Here is a 15,820-nt window from a genome sequence, read left to right as displayed (position 1 = left end):
CACATGCCCAGTTCTTTAAGCCGCTCCTCATGCACATATCATACAAGAGTATGATATGTGCAGAATAGAAGAATTATTACCCACTAAAGAAGATTGGTTATTAATGATTTAGTAGACAATTGATAAATGTCTATTTTGAGTGAAGAAAAATAATTATCGGTGTCTGTGAATGATGGGAAAACCTTAAATGACCATTTGGGGAAAATTATATTTATTGATTACACAGCTCAACCAAAAAGATTTTCTTGGAGTTTTGATTTTGAGGCCCATTCCTTGGGGTTATTTGGGGCGCAGATTCAGAACATTACATTGAGTAGACTGCATTAGCTCTAATTTCTTAGATATGGTTATCATGATTCTTATGGGGGAACAGTTGAAGACTATGTGGCAAATAATCTGTACTTCAAAAACTAGAGCTGATAGGAGAAAACTGGTGCCATTTTTGGAATCAGCAGCTCAAATAGAAACAAGTCAGAAACAAGTCAAACATCTGAAGCACCAAGATGTGGGTTGGTTTTGTTAAGTGACGGAACAGATAGTTGGAAGTCATATTTTTTCATCTTCTATTTTGTTAGTGGCAGGTTTTTGTTATATGCTTAGGTAATTTAGATGTGTATAGGTAATGTATGTTCTATATCCCCTTCTCTTTCTATTTTTGTATTTATTTAGGTAGCTTTGTGTAGTTTTTGAAATCCTTGGTTTGTTTCATTTGTTTTTTCTTTTATGTAGATTTTTTCAAAAAAAAAATTTTTTAAAGCTACAATAAAAAAGATCATTAATTTAGAAATTGGGCTACATGAGGATACAGAATGGAAGGAAATAGTAGCTAGATTTCCTTAAATACCTTACTGCATATAAATGATTTCAAATTGTTCTTTCAATTAAAACTCAAATATTTTAATATAATTTTAAGACATTCCAGAAAATATTCAGATATTTAAAAATAATAATACTCACCATTAGTAGTAAGAATGACAGGCCTCTTGGTAGTTGTCATGAAAGTCTTTATTGCATTTAGAAATCCAACATCTTCATCAAATATTATATCAACCTATGAAAAGTAAAAGCGCTTAATCAATGAACGAGACCTCAGTGACAATGGTTTTGTGAGCTCAAAAGCCATGATTTGTTCTGGTCAGGAACAGAAAGTTTAGTTGTCTCAGCTTCTGGGGAGCTGAATTGGTAATCTGTTTTGCTCTAGTTTCACTTCAGCAGAAACAAGACAAACAGCATGTTTGGATTCCATGTGGAAAAATAAGCAGGCTTATTCTGACACTATTTTGAGAGCAAAGAATTAGCGAGGCCTGTTAGAAAATAGTAGAGTGAAGAATGTGTACGGTTCATTTACTACTGGCAGGGGGGAAAGGTATAGCAGGAATTATATTAGGGGTTTTGTGTGCTGAAGCCAAAGCCGACAAATTCTCGAACCTCATACTTTTGTAGGATTCTATCAAAGATTTGCTCCAGAGGGCGGATTTTGTATTTATACAATGGTTGCATGCAGTGCAGCCCTCAGGATCCTTAAGTGCAGTCCTTGAGGCCCTAAAATTTTCAAAACATTTTACAGGATGATTTTGTGTATGTGTAAAACTACAAAACAAACTTAACATGCAGCAGTTTGCTTCTCCTAACCATGCAGAGGCGAAGTATCAACTCACAAAATTTTTTATTCAAAACTATGAATGAAGATCAATCAGCCTAAAAGGCAACTGTATGTGACACATACATGCCAAGGAAGCTTAATTGGCGGGGGCTAGGGGGAAATTACTCCTGTTCCCTCCACAGCTGGCTACCCCTAATTTATATGGCATACCTCTTCAAAGAGGATAAGTGAAGTTGCACATTTTTTACTTGATTCTTCTTCTTTGGCCTCCCTTTTAACTGATTTTACTTGTGTATTTTCTCCTGGTAAGATTTTCTTATTTTCTGCAAGAACAAAAAATACAACATAACTTGCATTAGTAGAAAAATTGTCATTATTTATGGTAAGCTATAAAGAGCCCCTAAAGCAGGCATGGGCAATCCCAGGCCCACAGGTCCGCTGCATCTCCTTAAGCTCTTCCCTCCGGCCCTAGTCTGCCTCGGCCCTTCTCTCAGCTTGCAGTTGTAGCGGGCTCGCTGAATCCACAGGCTGAGAGGAAGGTCAAGGCAGAGACACGTCGCTGCCAAGAGCTCTCTAAAGAGCTTTCGACAGCGGTGTGTCTCCTCTTCCCAGTCTGGGGACACAATGGGATGCTCTGTCCCCAGGCTGAGAGGAGGGTCCTCCCTTTGGGCAACAACCACCCCCCATGCCAACTGCCCTTGGCCTCACCCCACCCTCTTCCTCCCAGCCTTCCTTGCCCCGCCCCACAATGCCCTCACCAAAAGTTTGCCCATGCCTACCCTAAACCCATTTTAGCATGCCTACCAGAGACATAACAAAAATGCTTCAGACTGCCAGTTTAACTATCTGATTTTACGATTTCTTAACAACCGGAAAAAAGAAAACTAAAATGTTCTGTGGAATTTTGTAAGTATACATAAACATGAAGAGGGAATTAAAAACTATAAGATCAGGAGTGAACTAACTAAAATGCAATTCATTTAAAGCTTAATGATGCCTGTTCTCAAAGCAGTGTTGCTAATATCACAAATATATTGCTAAGTTAATCAACAAATACCTTAAAAGTTTGGTATAATTACATGTATTCATTAGAAAAATTAGAAAATATTTTCGAATAATTACAAATTATGGGAACCATTCCTAATAAGACACAGGCTTTTAGTAGTATCTGGAAGATTTGTTGAAGGTCTGGTGCAACAACTCCTTGTTCATTTTCAAGATCCTGGAATTTTGAATATGTTTCATTTTCAACTTCTTGAAATCTCCACTTATACCATTAGCTACAATAATAGTCAGGCATGTTTCCACAGCTGTAAGAAATACCACTTAAACACACAGCATGCAATCTAGCTACTTTTTCCTTCATTTCTATATTGTAACCTTCTTGTAGTCTGATTTCTAAATTAATGAATTTTATTTTATTTTAATTTTTCCACAGGCTCCTACTGGATCAACAAGAGACACATCACACTGTATGTAAGTTCCACAATGGTGCTCAAGTAGCAAGGCTAAACCAATACAGAAGTTAACACCTCACACAAAAACTTGGAAACAACCAAAGTCACATGGAGATACCTATCTTCGAATAAAAATCTAACCTAGAATTGGGCTGATTTTCCCACATAAAATTAATCACGGTTAAGTGATAAAGGCAGAGATGACTATTCTTGAGAGGCAGAATAAGGGATTTCGCTCCACAGTTTAGACACATATTGAAGAAAATCTTTGAAGCCAAAAGCCCCCAAAGAAAGAAAGAGAACAGACAATTCCAAAACAGTGAGACTTCCTTACAATCCTATCACAGTGGCAGACAAAAAGAAACTGGGTTTTTGCCAGGAACTTATAGGCATGCGCACGAGGGGATAGAGCAACTGTAGAAGCTTCTGAAGATTTCTACGCAGGTGTAGAAGGAGCCATAAGTCACAAAGAAGGGCCATGCTTAGTAACTTCAAGGACTCATTATGCTGAGGGTATCAGGTGAAGTGGGAATAAGGAGAAGAGACAAATTCCAGGGGGTGAAGGGGGTGGAATTTTTCACTATAAGCACCTAGCACAGCTATACAGCAATATTTCTTCAGATAGGAAAGAAAGGAAAATAAGCAACCTTCTCCAGCATTCATAAACATACAAATTTGATATTAAGTATACCTTTGTTGTCTCCTTGTGCCTTTTTTTCTTCTTTATTCTGAGACTTGGAAGAAATTTTGAAATAGTTTGCTAGTGTTCTGGGAGCCAATCCTTGTTTTAATCCACCTTTTCTGGGTGAAATGGTAAGTTTCCTTGGAGACCACTCTTTTCTGGGAGAACCTTTTTCTGAAAAAAAATTATCCCTTATAAGTGTACAAAAAGAAAACGATCCTATTACAGTGCTTATGCGCTTTCATAGTAGTTTCCAACAAGTTCTAACTAACTATTCTCTATAATCTGATTAATTATTTGCCTGAGGAAATAAAGAGGAGCAAAGCCTTCCTGGGGATGGATGCACGACTTCATTGTTCCTGGGACAGGCAAGAAGATCCAGCAACATGCCTAAGCTTTCCAGGCACATGTGCACTAGAAGTTCACGTCACCATACTTAAGGATCACCATTAATTCTAAACCACTATTCAATTTAAATAAACAGAAAAGTCAGTTTTAGATTCTCTTCATGGCAAAACTTTGTTCAGACGCACCAGCTTATCTGTACATTCAGATAGCATGTACAGTCTCAAGTACTCCTGTGGCCAAATGGTACTGGAAGTGATGCTTCATAGTCCTTGTCAGTACTGTCACCACTACTACTGCCATGCAGTACAAAGGCAAGTCCTGACAAGGAATACCATAGAAAGTAAGCAACAATTTCTCTTAAGTACAGTGCTAACAGGCACCATTGTAAGCAGGGGCAAAACTATCAGTATTGTTCCTCACTTGCTGCCTAGCAGCTACGGCTTAGGAAACAAGGGAGGGAATAAAGTGTTATGAAAAAAATGAGTAGTTGATCTGTAACTGTAATTTTTCCAGTGGTGATGTGTGACATTTGTACATATGGGTTATCTGCATACGTGCGGTGCACTTTGAAACCTTCTAGACTGAAACATTTTGGCAGAGGCACCATCCACTCTCCCCATACTGTATAAACGCTCACTGAGCCTCAGTTCCCTAGCCGCTGAACAGCATAATGATGTGGACAAGATTCTTGGAGCTGTGACAGCGACTACATGCACTCTAGACCCTTGCCCTTCCTGGTTTATCAAACTTGCCAGTGGGGGATTAGCCGAGTGGTTTACGAGGATTATAAATGTCTCAATGGAGCAGGGGCAAATACCACCAAGCCTAAAAAAGGCAATAGTAAGACCAATTTTGAAAAAAGCGTCCCTAGATTCCTCAGTATTGAATAACTACTAGCCAATTTCCAATTTTCCCTTTTTGGGTAAGTTTATAGAACGAGTGGTGGCTTCTCAACTCCAGGGATTCTTGGATGAAGTCAAGAAACGTCAGGAGATAATACTTCTGGAACATGGCCATACAGCCCAGAAAATACACAACAACCATGAGATTCCAGCCATGAAAGCCTCTGACAACACAATATTCTGAAAATTATGCATAGATCGTACTATTATCAAGTTAAACTGTACAGGATCAATAATGGAATTTCTAAACTATGTTGGAGAAAGTGTAGAGAATATTGGAGCCACATGTGACTAACACGCCTAAAGTATAAAGATTCTGGGATGAAGTTTTATCATGGATAAGCCAAACAGTGGGGAAAACAGTACACTTCAGGGGAGCTCTAATAATGATTTCTGTATTTGAAAGAAAGTAGAGGGACTTTTATCAATAAAAATCTTATACTACTTGTGTTATGTGCTGCAAAACTCGAAATAGTCAAAACCTGCAAAAAATGAGAGAATTTACCAATAAAGAATTGGTTGAACAGGATATAAAAAACCCCCTCTATAGATAAAACAAATAAGCATCTTACTCACTTGGTGATTTGCTGGTACTATAGCTATTGAAGAAGGCTGCCTTATGAGCATGGACACCTTGCTTGTCTACCTGATGAGACTGAGTTGCTTCCTTCAGATGAGAGAGAATTTGCCTTCCGCTACGCTGGCAAGAAGCGTTAACTTCAAATATCTGCAGAACATTATAAAAGTCAGATTTGTTGATAACAAAATAACTTGCAGGCTCTCATTTAATAGACAAATAATTACCTTCTACCAACCTTGAAGCCAAGCTCCTGTGCACAAGCATAAACTGCTGCAGTTTTGCCTATGCCTGGGGGACCAATAAGTAACATAGTATTGCATAGTACAGCCTCATCCTCACTGTCCGATCTGTCATCTTGGAAATCCACAATATCTGAGGATTCTAGTAGGTTACATCAAAATAAATGTATCAGAGATTAGAACAAAGAAGATGCAAACACACAGCAATTTTCCATATGGCCAGCTTTACTATGTATTTTCACTCATTTGGGTTTTTTAATCCTTCCTTTGATGATGTGGATTAGAGAGAGTGTGTGGGTGTGCATTGTTGTTTGTTGAATTTATGAACAATCTTACTTTCCCCCAAAATCTGTGACCCAGTTGTAACCCCTCAAGAGTTCTCAAACTAAAACTCCTTATATTTTACAAACTAAGGCTGAATTCTAAAGTACCCTGGTGAGTGCCATCCTCTTCTTTTTGAGTTCTGTTTTCCTCCCAGTCAACTCTTCTTTTCCATTCACAGAGCCATCTAAAAATAAAAATGTAATACTATTTTGCTGTATTTTTTGTGAGAACATTCACATGTATAAATCTAAGAAATGTAAAGCATGCAGCTGAACATAGGGAGAATATTGTCATTCTTTTCACTTATTTCCCGCCTTGGGACTCAAAGTAACTTATACATTAAGATAACATTTAAAAACATACAAAAAGTTTAAAACCTAATCAAACTACTAAAGCTCATAAAAACATACTCTAAAAAGAGATTTTAATAATACAATTTCAAAAAATCACAGCACTTCCTGATTTTTAGAAAACATTTGTTCTAAAAGCCTAAAGAAAAGTTACAAGGAGTACAAGGAGGAAGTACAAGGAGGAAACGTATTCTTTAGAGCTCCCTAGGCAAGGAGCTCTAAAGTCTGTAGAAAGCAATTAATATGGGAAAGGCAGCAGATAACAAAAAAGAAAAAGAAAACAATATCATAGCTGTTCAACTGATGTACGTTCAGCTCTATCAAACCCTTATATTAAATTGTTTAGGAGATGGCCAAGCACTTGTGTACTTCTTGTCAGTATGAACTATGGTATAAAATTGTAACATTAACAAGAGCTGGAGCAAGGACATTTGAAAAACAGATTATCATATAAATCTGGAGAACATGCAAGTGTTGCAACAATTGTTTAAATTTAAAGGGAAAATCAATTGTTTCCAACCTGTGGAGCTTTTTAATTGCTACAGTATTGCCTATAAGTTCACTGGAGTTCTGTGGCTGATATTTTTCTGTCCAGAGAGTGTCTTCGTGTGTAAAATCTGCAGATATGAGCATAGAAACAAGCCATTTTAATAATTATCTAATGAATATAAGGTTTTAAAAAGCACACTTTGGGAGGTGTATTTAGGCTAAGTAAAACTCTGACTCACGGAATGGGATCAATTTTGATTAAAATGCATTAGTAATCTGACTATAAGAAATGTGACATTTTAGTAGACAACTGTATATTGTACAGTCCACAATACAGTGTTCCCTCACTACTTCACGGTTCGCTTTTTGTGGATTCGCTGTTTCGCGGTTTTTCAATAAACTCCAAAAGAATATTATAAATCATTTAAAAATTACAATTTACAGCCTAAGGAAGGGAGGAAAGAGGAGCCAAAGGGAGAGAAAAGGAGCCCAAGTGGCAGCAGGAAGAGAAGGAGGCGATTTATCAACACACGATTGGTTGATAAGGACTTAAAATAGTGTATAACTCCTAAAATAATGTATAAATATTAAAATAAATATAGCATCCCTATTTTGCAGATTTTCACTTATTGCAGGTGGTCCTGGAACATAACCCCTACGATAAGTGAGGGAACACTGTATACAGATATCACACTAAACCATTTTGCTCTTTTCTCACACCTTAGCTTCAGGAATTTAGAATTTTTTACTTTCAATTTCAAAAACTGGACTCCTGAATGTTGCACAAGTGCCAAAGCTTCCCATGTTGGCTGGGGATCACAGACATTAACATCCAACAATGTCTAGACACCCAGGTTTGGGAACCACTAGTTTGGTGCACTGTCCTTACCCTAAACTACAATTCATATTGATTATGATTTATTTAAATAGGACACCTTCATAATCTCAGTTTGTAGCTGTTTTTATTTCAAACAAACCTATAATCTGTAATTAAGATTAACCAATTTGTTGGATTTGGACGACAAGACTAAAGAAAGTCATTGTAAACTTGAAGCAAAACCCTCCAGAGGACTGCAATGATATGGGAAAAGGCTGAAATCTAAAGATCATAGCATCTTATTCTTGACGTGCTGGATTATGATTCAGCAGTGACAGAAAGCACAACAAAAGCAGGGCTAACCCATTCAGAAATTACACCATACCATTATAACTATGGGTTATTGTCCTTTCTCAGTACCTTCACATTGCCTTTTACATTTCATTTTTACACATACTGTATTATCAAAGGAAACTGGAAAACTAGAACATTAGGCTATCACTATACAGAACTGATTACACTATGTAACACGATTTTTGTTTCTGGATTATAAATGTCATTTCCTAATTGGTTCTATCATAAAAACATAGCAAAGTTTATTAAACTGCAAAAACTTTGTTTTTGCAGTCTGCGCATTAAGAAAAATTACAAACAAAGTGCTTAGGCTGAAAAAAATAATAGTATTACCCTCAGCCATAAAAACAATGTTTCCGGCATATAACGAGTATTTTCAAAGTAAGTACTGCACAATTAAACAGGAAATAACACTTTCAAACTATGAACAACAACAAAAAAATCAAACTTTGTTGCATAGTGTTATCTGAGTCCTTCATGGTCAGATGCCTGTTCTGACAAAAATGAAATCTAAGAAAAATGTTCCAACTACTCATTTGGAAATACAGTAGAGTCTCGCTCATCCAACGTAAACGGGTCGGCAGAACGTTGGATAAGCGAATATGTTGGATAATAAGGAGAGATTAAGGAAAAGCCTATTAAACATTAAATTAGGTTATGATTTTATAAATTAAGCACCAAAACATCATGTTATACAACAAATTTGACAGAAAAAGTAGTTCAATACACAGTAATGCTATGTAGTAATTACTGTATTTACGAATTGAGCACCAAAATATCACGATATATTGAAAACATTGACTACAAAAATGCGTTGGATAATCCAGAATGTTGGATAAGCGAGTGTTGGATAAGTGAGACTCTACTGTAATCCTATTTGATCTCAGGACACTCCCCCCCCCCAATTCCATGGATTCAAAAAATTGGGTGACATACGCAAGACCAGTTTTATGAGATTAAGGAAGAAATGAGGTGGAATCTCCTTTCTTCCTAATTCTTACACAATTGATATACCTTCTGATCATTCAGCAGGATCTTTGGATCTAGGTGAGTGTGATTTCAGACAGGATTTTAATGCATACAATATTTTAATCCCATTGAGGTATTATTGGCTTTTGCTCTGGTGACATTTCACATGAATAGATTTTTTTCCCTAAACTGCCAACATAAGTAACTTCATGAAGATCCAAAAAGTGTCAAGAGGGAAAATTCCAAATCATACGACTATATTATGTCCAGTTACAAAGGACTATTTCTATATATAATAAAATACAACTTTTTAAATTCAATAGCTGTACCTAACAATTTCAGAGCATTATAGATAAATACAAGTTACCAGAAGCAGGACGAATTTCTGATCCAGAGTCAGAATCTTCTATAGTTATAATTTCAGATTCTTCGTGTGTGTCTATTATGTGGATTGTATTTTCCATTCCAGCCTGCTTCACATTTGATACTTTGCAAACATTATTTGGCAAATCAGCCTCTGTTTTTTCTATTGGTTTCCTTCTTTTGGATTTGCGATCTTCAGTTTTTCGTTTTCTTTTGGCTTCTCTCCGATTATCACTTTTTATATTTGTGTCAGAACTCACAGCTTCACATTTGTTCACTAGTCAGAGAAAGAGAAAATATTCATTATCATGCCAAGGTCCTAGCACCTCTTTGTTACTGCCAATGACTAATATAAGGGTGGAATTTAATCACAAGTGTGAAAATCAATGCCTATTATTGTAAGAATAAATTCAGATCTTCTGAATAAATAACCATATGATTGCACTGCTACATTTGTCAACCACTTATATAATTACACTTTAATATTAGATATACTACTAACCTTGCTTATTATTATCAGAAGCAGCTTGTTTTTTCATCATTAAATCAAAAAATTGTTTCACAGGAAAATGAGTGTTGAAAAACTGAATCTCCTCCAGCAAATAGTTTTTTTGTGCATCGGTAAGAGCTGGTCGCCATCCAGATAACTGCAAATAGTAAAAAAAGTATAAATATTAAACTTTCTAAAGAAAAGTAAGTTCAGCAACAAATAACACATGCAGGATATCTGATAGGGATCACAGAGTGACAAAACATAACTTATGGAATTGAAAATCATGTTGCAATAAAAATTGATAGGGAAAATGTATTCTTGCAGCAAATAATAAACGAACAAGCCAGCATGGCTTACTGTTTGTACGAATGAAACTATGTTAGCACGGTGCAATTTAAAATGATGGTCCCTGAACTGGTGCTGGTCTCCTACCATTTGTGCCATTTACATAAAATGCGCACAAATATGGAGCCAGCTCTTGAGACACTGAAAGAATATAATTGCCAGTCTCCCAGATCAGATATACTGAGAAGCAGCGTGTTAGTGAGTGTTGCAAAATTACTCCTGTTTCACTCCTCCCACAAACAAGAGTGGCTTCAACAATCCATAATATACCTGAGATAAAACTGTGTTACTTGAGGATGGATGCAACACTACAGGCTGTCCTCAAGATGCAAACAAGATAGGTTCTGTAGGTATGTTCTTAAGCTGAATTTGTATATAAGATGGAACAGGTACATTTTTAGGTGTAACTCCAACCAAATAATGACAATAAAAATGTGCAAAGTACTAACCAAAGCAGTTGGAAACTTGGTGTTGTGAGGCTGTGTATTTAAAATTGAAAAATCACCAAGTGAAAAAGTGAGTTTTGTGACATCAGCTACATCCAAATACACTTCTCGTAAGTTAGTTAAAAGAGGGCATGAAGGCAACGCCAATCTCCACATCAAACGTCCTATGAGAGAATAAAAAGGCAGTTAAAAGGAGTTTTAGGAATATATTTTGTATAGCATTACAGAATAATTAAATGACAGAGATGATTTACCTACTTGCAAAATGTTTGTTTGTAATTACCCAGGGCTGTTTCTAAAGAATTTTTAAAAATACTTTTAAAAAAAGGATACATTCAGACTCAAGGGATACACTTGGATAAGCAAACCGGTCAAGTGACCTCTTAATTAAAAAGCAATGATCCTCCAGTCTTGGTATGCAATTCTTGTGCTGCAACTAGTTTACAATTCCTACCACAATGTGCTTAAAATAATAATACTAATAATAATAATAATAATAATAATAATAATAATAAGCCTATTCTTTGCTTTTAAAATATAGATTTTGATTATTAGACTGTTTCAATGCACATCACCTTTCACATATGATCTCTTATAGTTATCTCACACTGTTCATCATTTTCCAGATGTAATATGCAGATGGGAGGCATAAATATGCAGATGGGAGCCAGTACTTTTTTTAAAAAAAAAAATAGGTCACACTATTAAATCCAAAAAGATAGCCATGTTAATCTGGAAGAACTATCAGTATGCAAAGGGAACTTGTAGCACTTTAGAGATTAATTTCCTCAGCTACATGGAGTAAAGTTGATTGGCAGACTATGTGTGTAAATAGCCATAGAAATGTAAAAGATGTGGGTATGGTGGTGAAGTGACAAGTTTAGATTTTAAGATGACAGTTGAGGGACAAAGAAAGGATGAAAGATCTAAAGCCAACATGAGGGGATAACCATATGAACTTCCATTGAAGGCAATGGCTGTTATAATTTTGGAAGGCCAATACTCACCCTCATCCTTCTGCTGCACATGAACAACTGTTTGAAAACAGGAATTAGCCAAGGAACACGCTTCCAGTGCTGCTGCTTTCTTTGCAATTTGCCTTTTTAAAGATTCTGGCAAGCCACTCATTAAAAAGTTGCGTTTTGCTCTGAATTGCTTATCATCTTGAGAATTTTCAGAATCATCTTCACTAAACAGAAATGACAACGAAAGGATCTAAGGTTCAGTATATAAAACAGTATAAAGATATATATATTTCAACAATGACTTTCAGACTACACTCAGGAGAATCTTGAAGTTTCCAGGAAGTTTACCACATTTCTTACTCTGGAGATCAGTATGTAAAACAAGCTTTTGTCTTTACATAATGATATCTACCTGTAACATCCAGCTACAGTGCAATAGTGGGCACATGTTGGAGTCTGCTCTCATTTGTGAAGAAGCAACTATGAGACTAGACAGACCTGTAGCCAGAATAACTGCTTTGGCACTTTGATGTAGACTTCCCTCATTAAACTTTTTTTTAATAAAGAAGTTATCATGGAAAGGTTTTTCTGAAGAATTAAAATGTGAAAAGAATTACTATGCTATAGTACCATGCTGTTCCTATTGTTTAAGCAATGCAATTCTCTAGAACTGTTTATGAAAATGACATTAGAAAAGATAGGCATTTCCAAAATTTATTGACTACTACAGTTTTTCTCCTTGATTTTCTCCTTCTGCAATTATACACACTCATACATAGATACTATGGAATACTATACTTACTCTAAAATAGGCCATTCCATTTGAAATTACAAATAATTTTGTTCCTCACAGCCACCATGCAGGGTTAAATATGGTACAATATATTTGCAATTGCCATTATGCTCAAGTAGAAAGAAGAAAAGAGCTCAACACCCAGAGCGAGTGGTGTAAGAACTGGCAACTATCAAACCTAGGGTGCGTGTAAATTTCCCCGAATCTCATTATCCCAGCCTTGCTTACTTCATATGAGATTATTGATCAGTAGCAATATTTCAAGGATAATAACATACATAATATTATACAACTACTTGACATATTGCACCAGAATACTCTGTCACAAAGCTTCTATTTATGCTGTTGTGCACATGTTTCTGACTTATGGTGAAACTCAGATGTTTCACAAGATTTTTATGCTAATTATATTTGTGTTCTAATGTTACTATGCCTTTTGTGAAGGAGTGGTATACAGTAATGCTTTCCAACCCTACTCTTCTCTTCTCAGTTACTGTGGACATTAGGTTCATCAGGTGAGCTTTGTGGACAAGCATGTGTTTGAACCTGCTTTTCCCAACTCAAACATTCCAGCTACCAAACTGTAGCTACCAATTACTCTATTGACATGCTATATCCTTGTCTGCTCTGATCTACATTATTTAACTGATATTGCATTATGTGGCTCTACCTGGTTGCTTTCCAATTAATCAGAATTCCACCTCTGCACTGATCAAGGCAATAAGGATTTTCCACTTATTTCAACAGAACACTTGTATTTTCAACAGAACTTTTATTTTCAACATTTCTTTTCCAGATATAAGTTTGCATAGGGATTGAGGCCTAAATGGTCAATGATGTTGTGTGCACGTTGCTGGGAATTTTTCAAGTAAAGAGTTTTCTCGCTGATACCAGTCCCCTCTATTCAGCATAGATTACCTAAAATGGGACACTATTCTGGCCCAATGACCAAAATTTGTAGCTTGGATTGCAATATCACAAGGAGCAGCAATCACATAGCAGCAAATCCCAACTTTATTTTCAGTGTATAATTAGATATGTAATAATTGTTATGAATACTTCACTTCCACCTTATGTGAGGGACTCACCTGCTTTCATCTAATATGGCAATTGTTTCATCCATAGGCCTCTTGATTTTTTTCCTTACTAAGGAAGACATTTTTTCTTTCCCTTTAAACACAACATATTTCTGAATTAGCAATCATTTTTGCAGTAATCAGCACAGCGCAACTGTTGTTCCCACAGGGAACAGCAGAAGGAACAAAAATATATCCAGTTAGTATATTAACCTTTTAGATTCTTAACAATTTTGGAAGCATACAACTTTATTCCTTTCATAGAACAAAAACAGTATGTTTTAGTTTAATTAGATAAAATGTTTTCATGGTTCAAAACCAAACACATTGGACAAAGAAAATGGAATGTTGGGTTTAATTCCACCACAAAAACAGCACATCCCCAAGGTAATTTTTGAAAAATGTAAAGAGAGAAATCCAATTATTATTCCTAATGTCTAATGTGGCCTTGAAAACCTACTATCCCAGTCATGTCAGCAGGTTCATAGACTATTAAACATCTTGCATCTTTATCCGGTTAACTGGTAATTCTGTCCTCAATTCTGCATATATAATGACAGAAATGCCTATACAGTTATCACAAGAAGACAAAACTAAGACTAGCAGCTCACAAGAATTTACTAAATAGATACAACCATTCTAAATTTTGTGCTCAGTTATGAAAATTCTGTATTTCCAATATTTTTTACAATAATCTGTGCCTAAACGTAAGTACAGTGAAAAACATGAAAATTAAATTAGATAGCAAAAAGAGCTATGAACATTCCTGTTCTTCACTCAGTAGAAGAAAGATAAATCGGAGTTGAGGGAGGTATTTAAAGTACTGCAATTGGACAAAATAACATACCGCTTGATTTTTTTGTTGCCTTCACATTTCTAGCTTTTTTCCCCAATACATCATTCAGGTTTCGATGTTTCTTTTTTCTGTCTACACTTCCCACAACAGTAGAGGTAATGTTTGTGCATAAATCTAGATCAATCACTGAATCCTGAACATAAACATAAGGAAATACTTTATTAATACTAGAAATTGTAAATGTTTGATACCTGTAAAAACATTTAATCACCTACTCTCAACAAATTCAAAATGCAAGGAAACATATTCTTTTACAATAAATATTTAAATTACCAAGTGTTGGCTCCACATTATGTGGATATTTAAACACTGAAAATAAGATCCTCCACCTCTATTGGTATACATATGAAAAATAAAAACTGTCTACTTGTGGCCATTCTTAAAAGTAATCCGGGGTTGTCAGCTTTTAACCATGAATGTATTCAACATTTTAAAAATGATTACATTTAACATGCATGATCTAACATTGATTCCCAAACTGTAGTACTCCAGGAATTTTTGGATACAGCGTTCAAAAGCCTCATCTGCCTTAGCCATGTATGACTCCACAGCAAGTTGACTTCAGGAAGGCAAAAGCTGCACATCACAAGTGTTAAACCTGACTTAGCATATACCGTAGAAGATGGTTTTGAAAGGCAGCAGATTACAGGAGATGTCTGCATAGACCTGTCAGCAGCTTATGACACTGTAAATCATCAACTTGTTCTCAGGACTACCATCTCACCTGCTTCATAGGAAATTTGCTACAAAACAGGAACTCTTTTGTTGAATTTCAGGGCCAGAGAAACAGATGGCAAAAACAGAACAACGGCCTGTTTCAAGGGAGCATGTTTACTCCATCAATGCTTAACATTTACACAAATGATCAGCCACTGCCAGAAGGGATAGAGAGTTTCATCTATGCTGACGATCATGTCATCATCGCCCAAGCAGGGAGCGTTGAAGTGATTGAACATAAGGTGCTCTTACTGTCTATTACAGGGAAAACCAGCTGATTCCTACTCCATCTAAAACAAAGACATGTGCTTTTCATCTTAAGAACAGACAAGTATCTCGAGCTCTGAAGATTACCTGGGAAGGAATCCCATTGGAGCATTGCAGCACACCAAAATACCTGGGAGTTACCCTGCACTATGCTCTAACCTACAAGAAGCACTGCTTGAATATCAAGCAAAAAGTGGGTGCTAGAAATAACATCGTACGAAAGCTGACTGGCACAACCTGGGGATCACAACCAGATACAGTGAAGATATCTGCCATTGAGCTTTGCTACTCTGCTGCTGAGTACGCTTGTTCAGTGTGGAACACATCTCACTACATTAAAATAGTGGATGTGGATCTTAATGAGACATGCCGCATTATCACGGGA

At 36.2% G+C, this 15,820-nt stretch overlaps 1 protein-coding gene across 1 annotated transcript in view; it reads right to left on the bottom strand.

Moving 5' to 3' along the window:
- Positions 1-15,820, bottom strand: part of atad5 (ATPase family AAA domain containing 5) — a 34,095-nt gene that overhangs the window by 7,997 nt on the left and 10,278 nt on the right. Inside the window, exons 5-17 of the mRNA XM_008114385.3 lie at positions 14,443-14,584; positions 13,608-13,689; positions 11,769-11,950; positions 10,765-10,925; positions 9,980-10,124; positions 9,482-9,754; positions 7,006-7,102; positions 6,243-6,319; positions 5,808-5,953; positions 5,569-5,719; positions 3,752-3,916; positions 1,814-1,926; positions 958-1,051 (exon numbers count right to left, since the gene is read on the bottom strand). Of these exons, the coding sequence (XP_008112592.2) occupies positions 958-1,051; positions 1,814-1,926; positions 3,752-3,916; positions 5,569-5,719; positions 5,808-5,953; positions 6,243-6,319; positions 7,006-7,102; positions 9,482-9,754; positions 9,980-10,124; positions 10,765-10,925; positions 11,769-11,950; positions 13,608-13,689; positions 14,443-14,584 (1,828 nt within the window). The remainder of the gene's footprint in view (positions 1-957; positions 1,052-1,813; positions 1,927-3,751; positions 3,917-5,568; positions 5,720-5,807; positions 5,954-6,242; positions 6,320-7,005; positions 7,103-9,481; positions 9,755-9,979; positions 10,125-10,764; positions 10,926-11,768; positions 11,951-13,607; positions 13,690-14,442; positions 14,585-15,820) is intronic.

This window comes from Anolis carolinensis, chromosome 2, assembly GCF_035594765.1.
Source record: "Anolis carolinensis isolate JA03-04 chromosome 2, rAnoCar3.1.pri, whole genome shotgun sequence".
In the NCBI taxonomy this organism is placed as follows: Eukaryota; Metazoa; Chordata; class Lepidosauria; order Squamata; family Dactyloidae; genus Anolis; species Anolis carolinensis.
This window is presented reverse-complemented; position numbering and strand designations above follow the sequence as displayed.